Below are 9,456 nucleotides of genomic sequence, written 5' to 3'. Positions count from 1 at the left end.
TACTAAATATACTTTTGCATTATTCAAAATGGAAAACAGTTTTAAGACCGTCCACATATACATCAGTTTAATGCCCATAATAACAGTAAGATGTGCTCCCATCTCACTATAATTTTTCACTAGTTTAATAAGATGGCTTTAATTTCTTCGAATTTCAAGCTAGAACTGTTTAATAATTTATTTAAATTAAAATCATTTTTATTCATCATAATACATAATTTATTTAATTTTATAACTAAACTCAATTTAATTTATGTTTCTATTCAAACTCTTTAATAGCCTATAGCTCATCAAACATTAAAATAAATTTTATTACTTATTATCATATTAATCATAAAATAAAATAAAAAATTATTCAAAATATATCTATAAATTTACTAATATAATATAATAAAAATACAATTAAAAATATAAATTAAAAAGTATAATTATTTATTTTGTAATTATTGATATTTTTAATAATTTATTAATTTTCAGTTATTTATTTAATTAACTAATAAAATAAAAAATAATTGGGGAAAAAATTGATTAGGGGCATTTTAATTTATAAAACATGTTGAATTCAAATTAAATTTCATCAAAATTTAAAGAAATCGGTGTTAGTTATAACCAATCCCATACAAGTAGAATTGAATTCTAATCGAATTACACAAAATTTTAGGAATTGAAATTGAATCAAACACGGTGGTGGTGGCTAAGAGTTCATCTCCGTCCTCTTCAATTTCATACGCCTTTCCGAACATCCTCTCCATTCCTTCCTCTCTCTCTCAAAACTGGGGATCTTATGTGCAAGCCTCTGTTTTAGGTGGATTTGAGGCTCTATCCTTTTACAAATCTCTCTACTTGTGGGAAGTGTGCTCTGTCCTTCAATTTTTCAGCTATTTTGCTTAGGACTCTCATCAACAAAACCAATATCTACCATGGCTGTTGATTATTTTCCCAAGCATTTGGTGTTCAACATCTTGTTCAAATTACCCGTTAGAAGTGTTGTTAGATTCAGGTGCGTTTGCAGATCTTGGTGTGCTCTCTTTTCTGATCCTAATTTTGTATATAAAAACCTACTCTCTTGTTCTGATTCTACAACCAATTCCCAAATCCTTGTCAAATATGATGATTATAGGTTTGAATATTATTTGGCTTTTTCTTTTCTTTGCAATGATACATTTGACATGTCTCCCCCACAAGAAATTCCATATCCTCATGATATAATGGAAAAATGCTCTTTCGTTGACATCGTGGGTTCTTGCTGTAATGGTGTAATTTGCCTCCGTGATGGATATTTCTTTGGGGATTTGCTTGGGTTATGGGATGATGTTTACAACTACGAGAGTAATATTGTTCTATGGAACCCAACTACTTCTGAAACTAAGATACTACCTCAATCCAATCTTTCACATCCTCCTCCTCCTCCTGAACCTTTTTCATTGGAAATTGTAGAATTTGGATTTGACTCCACAACATGTGATTACAAAGTACTCAGGATTTTTGAGTATTTGACTCATGATAACCAATGTGATTACCTGGCGGAGATCTATAGTCTGAGGGATGATACTTGGAGAAAACTTGATGTCTCTCTGAATTCTTGGGAGTTGCCTCGTTAATAAGTACGAAAATGGCTACTCTGAGTATAATTATGATCATAGAGCTCATACGGGTGCAAATGGTACATTTCATTGGTGCGCAAAAGAGAGAGACCATAGTCGAGATTTAATTGTTTCTTTCGACTTGAGCAATGAGGTTATCAAAACAACAGCTCTACCAGATGCTTTCAGTTCTCATTTTTGGCGGACAATTCTTTGCTTGAATGAGCATGTTGCTTTGTCTCTGTCTACTAATCATCATGTGGAGTTGTGGGTATTGCTTGAATATGGAGTTGATGTGTCTTGGACTAAATTATTTACCGTAGCATACCCAGAATGTTTGGAGATGTCTCTGCCATTAGGATTTTCAAGGAAGGGCGAGCTATTTTTCTCATCGTGGAATCAACACTTGCTCGTATGGAACCCTCCTGAAGAAACAATTAGCCCTGTTCCTTTAGAAGGAGCAGTACATACAAGCAATTACTTGCAGGCTGTCCCTTACATGGAGTCCCATACTTCATTGAAGGGTTGCAACAAATTAGAAGATGAGCAAAATTCCGGAGATGCAGCTCAATGTTGAAGCTCTTAATTTCATCAGAGCTCTTGTGCTTTTTCTCATCAATTACAACTTATTAATATGTTGCTTATGTATTCAGTTCATGTTGTGTTTGATACAATTGGTAGAACTGAAATCAGTTAATAAAGGACATTTTCTTTGTTTACTTTATAATAATAATAGTTCACTTCTAACTTTCTTTAATTAATATTTAGAAGTATGATCATCATTACTGGCCAGACCAAACAAATCAAAGCCTTATCTTCTCCTTCATTTGATTGGCATTTTCATTGCATTTGCCACAATTTCTTGTGTATCAGCATCTTTTTTCCTTGTGTTTCAACAATAGTAACCATATCAAGAACTGAGAAAATTAATTTTTTTTTAAATCTAATAAAATCTTCTTGGATGGATAAAGATTGTGAATTTGCTATTCAGATCTGTACCATCACCATTGTGATCTCCCTTTGGTGGTCATCAATCCAACACCATTCGACAGCCTTAATGGGAGATTTAGATAGAGAGCCATAACAACAAATTGTATAAGGATTTTATTGTCATTAAAAAATAATTAAGGGTAAATTGATCATGTTTTTAACAGAATGACCAATTGGTTTAATAGATTTAAAATTTAAGAACTTAATTATTATACAAATTTTAAACAAAAACTAACTTGTAGATTTTGCTAAAATTCAGGGACTTAGCTGTAAATTACCTTTAAATATTTTTATATATTTTTAATGTATAAAAACAAGAAAAAAAAAACTATTTGCTATTATATTGCTTCGAGCTTCAATATTACATACTTCTCCTATAAGAGTAAAGATTCTTGGAAAAAAAAGGTTTGATTTAATTATAATAAATACATAGCTAGTGCACCTTTATCCTATAAATACAACTGGAATTAAGAAAATCTTTTTGGACTCTTAAGCGAAAATCATCTAATTCTATAAAGATAGAAATTATCCAATTGAATCTTTTAATTCTTTTTGTTTATCATATTTGACTTTACTTATTTTTCTCTTAATTTGATAGAATTAAGCATGTTGCACTCACTAAACCTTTAATCAAATCAACTTAAATTCTCTTATATTGGACACTAAAAATAAGAGTATAGACAATTTTAAAGATATCACTATGTTATCAACTTTAATCTATTTTTAAAATTCAGGTGGCTCTTCCTTTAGATAATACGCTCTTCATTAATAAATACTAACTTATTTTTATATATGCACGACAATCAAAATAGATCTAAGCACTTACATGATTCATACTTAAAAGATCTAAATTTTGAAAAAGTTATTTTCTCTATAAACCCATCACTAATTTCAGCCATATCTTAAATTAAGAATCTACCTTAATTTAAATATTAGATATAACTGATAGTTATTGCATGTAAGTATTAGCACTGATCGTTAATTATACCTAGTAGGTAGTAATTGATTATTGTATGTATCATATTTTTGATATTTTTAGTGTAGCGTTATAATCTTTTTAAAAATTGATCTATTAGAACATATATTATTTCCAACAATAACTAGTACAAAATTGTTGATATAATTCAAGGTTTGCACAGCCTGTTAAGACCCATCATCGAATATGCAAGTTTTGAACAGTCTGTCAAAATTCATTATCAAATGAAAAAAAAAACATTAGAAGTTCATCCTCCTATACCATGTATACTTTTGCCTTATTCAGGATGGAGAATATAAAATTTATTGGGTATTTTTTTTTATGAAAATTTTAATATGGGCAATATAAAATTTATTGGGTAATTTTTTTTTGTTGCTTTCTTTATATATATAAACTTTTTTTTAATTTTTTTTATGTTATGTTTATTTTTGCTTTGCAAATATTTTTTAATGCAAATTATGATGCAATCAAAATTTAGTTTATTTTGGGATTACTTTTGATGTTGGTTATAGGTACGATGCAATGATAAATATTTTGTTGTTATGTGGAATTGTGTTGCTTATTGGTTGGCCTTTGTGGTACTTTGTTGTTTATGGGTTGGCTTTTGTGGTACTGTGCTTATGGATTAGCTCTTTCTTGTTTGTCATTTTTTTTTCATATGCCTCTTTAGCTATTGTCTGTTTAAGAATGGGAAGAAAACAAACAGCTCGTAGACATCCATATTTTAAAGGTCAGTCTAGTAGGCAAGCCGAGGCTCCTAGGTCTCCCTCTCCAGACCCTCCCCAGACCCTCCTGCATCTCCACCCTTTGAGTTCCTATAGTCAGAGAGGAGGATCCTGATTTTCAGCATTTTTCTCTCAGATTTGTTCATCCTGGGAGAACTGTTCATGCTAACATCGTTCAGTTATTTCGTTCTCATGGACTTCTACAGCCTTTTATTGTCCAGGGTTGGGAGCATCTCCTGATCACTCCCTCATACACTCACCCTATGCTTGTTAGGGAGTTTTATGCAAACCTACACACATTCACTCGTCACTCTCCCTCCCACCTGGTCAGTTTTGTTAATAGTTAACGAGTTTATCTCACTCCTGATATCATTGCTCAGCACTTGGGTATCTGTAACTCTCGAGCTGTAGTATTTGTTAGTGTATTTGCCTTAGGCCATTGTCTTGGACCTTTTTATATGTCGTTTTGGTTATTAATAAAAGAGGTTTTTATTATCATTATTATTTGTTTGCATGTTACATAATAATAATTAATATCCCTAGTTACTTTTTATTATATTGATAATAATAAAATATAACTAGTATGATTATTGATTGATAATCATGAGATGATTATGTATATGTTGATATAATTCAATAATCATAGATACTTGTTAGAGAACAAAGTATTGGATGGACCCGCATTGAGATCACTACATGGGTCATTGTCATAAGTAAATCTCAAAGTAGTTATGTCTTAATCCTTTGACTTGAGATTGTCATAGTTTCCAACATAAGAACTATTATGTTTTGACATAACCAAACATTGTCTTTAATCGGACAATCATAAAGGTTATGATTGAACATGATAGAAATTATGTAGAGGATATTGAACAATCAAGATAGTATTTGTTCCTCTCTTTGAGAGAGATATCTTTTGGGCCCCTCGATAAGTGAGACTGAGAAATGCATGGCCGTGCTCAAATGAATTGATAGTGTGATCAATATCATTTGATTTTATCAGTCTACTTAGAGATTGAGAAATCATAAGCTTAAACATTATAAGTTTGACATTGACTATGACTTATATTCAAACTAGATATCGTGTGACAAAGGGATTAATACATATTCTATTTATTAGGCTTTATTGGACTATTGATCCTCATATTAATTGGGTAATCATAATGTCTTGCTAGAGGCCACTTATAACTTATGGGCCTTATGGGACTGGGCCTATTGCTAATTAATATGAGCTTATTGGGTCACACACAAAAGAACGTTGTTGATGTGCTATGTCATATTAATGGGCTAAAAGCCCAAAGCCTATTAATATAATTAATAATAATAAAGTGTTATTATTATTAATATTAATCATTAATATAATTGATAATAATAAAGTGTTATTATTATTTAATTAATAATAATAAAGTGTTATTATTATTATTAATATTAATCATTAATATAATTAATAATAATAAAGTGTTATTATTATTAATTATTTATTATTATGAGATAATAATATTTAAAAGATTTGCAGTCTATGTAACTGTTATAGATAAAAGACTCTATCACATAAGATATTTGAGTATCTGTGAGATTGTGATAGTGGGTTATGAACACAACTACTTTTAGAAAAAGGAGTTGTGGGAAAAACAAAAGACTGAAACATATAAATATCCCTTATACGAATTGTGGAAGGTACATTTTTTGAGAAAATTCAATCTAATAGCTGCAAACTGTGGAGCACATAATCTATCCATCTTTGAGAGAGCTAGCACTCTAGAAGGATAGAAGACGTTCGTGTGAATACCATAGAGGGTGTTCGATTGAAAAAGCAGCACCATCAGTCCAGCATTGTATCTTCTTAACGAGATTAACAGGTTAGTCTCATATCCTTCTTATAAAATAAACGAAGCACTCGGATTTTGAGAAAAGGAAATCAGAGAGTTTTTATTTTTTCGCTGCACCTTTGGGTTGCAATAATCTCTAGATTTCCTAACAGTATCCACTACCCATAAGTGGATCACTGGTGATGTCTCTTCCCTTCACCAGACTCAGATTATTTCAGGAAACACCGAGCGTGAGCAGCCATCTAGGCTTATGACCTGCGACTTTACTACCCTTCCCAAGATCGTCCATCATATTGTCACCTATGAGGTTCTCCCTTGAGCAGGTCACAGGACTGCTCTTTCCTATTCCGATATGTTTGTGGTGTCCTGCCTATTAAAGGGTCGAGCTCTAAACCTGCCATATATTATGATTCATACCATAGCAGATCTGATCTTTATGATGCCACGGGTCGTCTGGAGCTGCATGTTGCTCAGATGTCTGATCGCTAGGCTCAGATGTCTGATCGCTAGGCTCAGATGTCTGATCGCTAGGCTCAGATGTCTGATCGCTAGACTCAGATGGAGTAGCAGTTAGTACGACTCACTGACCAGCAGCAGACCCTTATAGAGCAACAGAGACAAATTATGTACTTCCTTCAGCAGTCGTCTGGAGTGCCACTTCCTCAGCCTCCTTAGTGATATTTTTTCTAGTTTTGTTTGTTTTGCTAGTATACTCTTGCTATTCCCCTTTTTTTACTTTGGTACATTTGTTTTTTATGATGTCAAAAGGGGGAGATATGTACGATTTTAGATTTATGGATATTAAATGATGTGTTGATACCTTGACATTTATTTGACTCTCTTGAATTATGAATATTGTGTATGATTATAACTTTTCTTGAGATGCATTTTTTTTTTTGCTCATTCATTCATATAGGATCTATTGCATCTCATTGCATTGCGTCAAAACCTCCCTTATGTGTCTTCTCAAATTTTAAATATGGCATAAAGTAATTTTGAAAGAGGGAGCACATTAAGAGGGAGTAATTCTTAAAATCTACACACTACATTTGTGATTATTATCTTATCATTTACCAATTGTTTGTCATCATCAAAAAGGGGGAGATTGTTGGACCTAAATGTTCTAATCCTTATTTTAATGATAAATAAAGAATTGGTGTGCTATTAATATTCTTCAAAAGTGTTTGTATTGAGGTTGTAGGGCCCTTATTAAAATGAATGAAATCGCTTCAGACTCGAAAGTGAGGGACAGAGACGAAAGTCTCATATGTTAGGCCGCCGGACATTGACTTTAGGCCGCCGAAAGTGAGTTTTCAATATGCCCGAGTCAAAACTTCGGCTTCCGAAAGTGAGGGACAGAGACGAAAGTCCCATATGTTCGGCCGTCGAATATTGAATTTCGGCCGCCGCAAGTCTTTTCTTTTAAGGATGATGTTCTTTATCTCAAATGGTTCGGCTGCCGAACCTGAGTTTTTCTGAGCACGTTATAACGATTATTTATGTACACAAAATGGCTCTATTTATATTTAATGCATCCCCAACGGCCATATTTATAACTGAACTATAAATATAATGTGTTTTTTATCCGAAAAGGTTACAACAACCATCTAAGCAAATACCTTTTGAGATTAAAACATTTTTCACTCTCTCTCAAAACCTTGAGCTATTGCATTAATTTCTTGAAATTTTGTCTTGAGTTGTAATCAGTTTGAGTTTTAAGATTGAGTAAAAGTTGTTGAGTGAATTAATTATAGTGAGTGTGATATTGAGCAAAGGATTGCTGTTGTGAGAAAAAGAAAATTATAAAGAGTAAATATTTACTCTAAAATTGTAAGGAATTTTAATTTTTATCCAAAAAAAGATTTGATAGTGGAATTGAACTCTCAATAAAGGTTTCGATGAGAGGATTTAGGCTTGAGATAAATAAATTTTTATAAATTCTTGTGTTAATTATTCTCTTCCTTATTTTCTTTTAATTTATATTTTTACCTTTAAATTTTTTATAAATTCAAATCACCCCTCTTGGGTTGTTTGAGGACAACACATCTAAAAATCAATTCAAAATAATTATTTAATGAAATTTATTAATTTAAATTTATTTGATCGGTTGGATTTTGTGAACACCCTATCCCAAGCTATCAACCAGCGATTGTTATCTATAACCTGGTCAATGCTAACCTCCACCTGATGACTGTGATCCGATTTACTTTGTCTGGAACACTAACTCTTGGAAACAACTGAAATTTGCTGAAAACCCACACGTTTCTTGCCACCAGGCAATCTTGATAAATATGGTAAGTTTCTTATATGGTGTGTGGGTCCGCTATTTTTGCTTACGTAGGATCTACATATTCTTATTCACATAGTATTTAGTTCAATTTTATGATTAATATAATTAATATAATAATGATTATTATTATTATTAAAAAAATGAAATTAAGTTAAGTGAGTTGATTAGTTAGCAATAAATAGTCCAAATTAATAATAACGAAAATTATTATCAAGCTGTTAAATTTTATTAATTTTTATTTTATAAATTAAATAATTAAAATGATCATATATTTTATAAAATAAATTATTTAATTATTGCACTCCAAGTCTTAGCCTGGTGAAAAGTGCATCCTGTAACCTTGAAAGGTCTAAGGTTCGACTCCTCCAATCTCTATTTCAAAAAAAAAAAATATTTAATTATTATATCAAATAAATGTTACTCAATTTATTTTAATTCTAATTAAAAAAATTATATAAACTAAACAAATATATATCGAGAATAAATAACATGAGGGTTATAGTAATATCCATTTCATTTAACTAATTCAAGAAAGTGAAGGTTTAATGCAAATAATTGATTGTATAGTAATATCTATTATTTTTATTTCAGATTGTATAGTAGTATGTATTATTTTTATTTAATATTTATAAATAATATAAAAATTTAAAAATATAATTATTTATTAAAATAATTTTTTATTATTGATTTTGTAATTATTAAATTTTTTAAAATTTTTAATAATTACTTTAATTAATTAATAAAACATTATTATGTAAATATTATGGAATTCATTTCAAATTCCATCACAATTTGAAGGAATTAATCTTAGTTATAACCAATTCTATTGAATTCAATTAAGAATTGAATTTTAATTTTTCTTCAAATCAACCACACAAATAAAATTTTATATGTATACTAATATTTGAGTGTTTTTCAATTCTCAAAATTAAAAATTTATTTTCATTTATTTTACTTTATTTTGTTTGCAACGGTTAATTCACTCTAATGACTTAAACAACTTATAGTAATCTCTCAAAATTAAATATATTAATACTCAATTTTGAAAACATAAATAAAAATA

General features: G+C 30.3%; 1 protein-coding gene across 1 annotated transcript; it reads left to right on the top strand.

Annotated features, from left to right (window-relative positions):
* The first annotated feature begins 699 nt into the window (after positions 1–699).
* LOC122723502 (F-box/kelch-repeat protein At3g23880-like) lies at positions 700–1,608 on the top strand. Its single transcript, XM_043955785.1, has 2 exons — positions 700–799; positions 854–1,608. The coding sequence occupies exon 2, from the start codon at positions 921–923 to the stop codon at positions 1,599–1,601; it is 681 nt and encodes a 226-aa protein (XP_043811720.1). The 5' UTR covers positions 700–799; positions 854–920; the 3' UTR covers positions 1,602–1,608.
* The last annotated feature ends 7,848 nt before the right edge of the window (positions 1,609–9,456 follow it).

Source organism: Manihot esculenta, chromosome 4 (assembly GCF_001659605.2).
Source record: "Manihot esculenta cultivar AM560-2 chromosome 4, M.esculenta_v8, whole genome shotgun sequence".
In the NCBI taxonomy this organism is placed as follows: Eukaryota; Viridiplantae; Streptophyta; class Magnoliopsida; order Malpighiales; family Euphorbiaceae; genus Manihot; species Manihot esculenta.
This window is presented reverse-complemented; position numbering and strand designations above follow the sequence as displayed.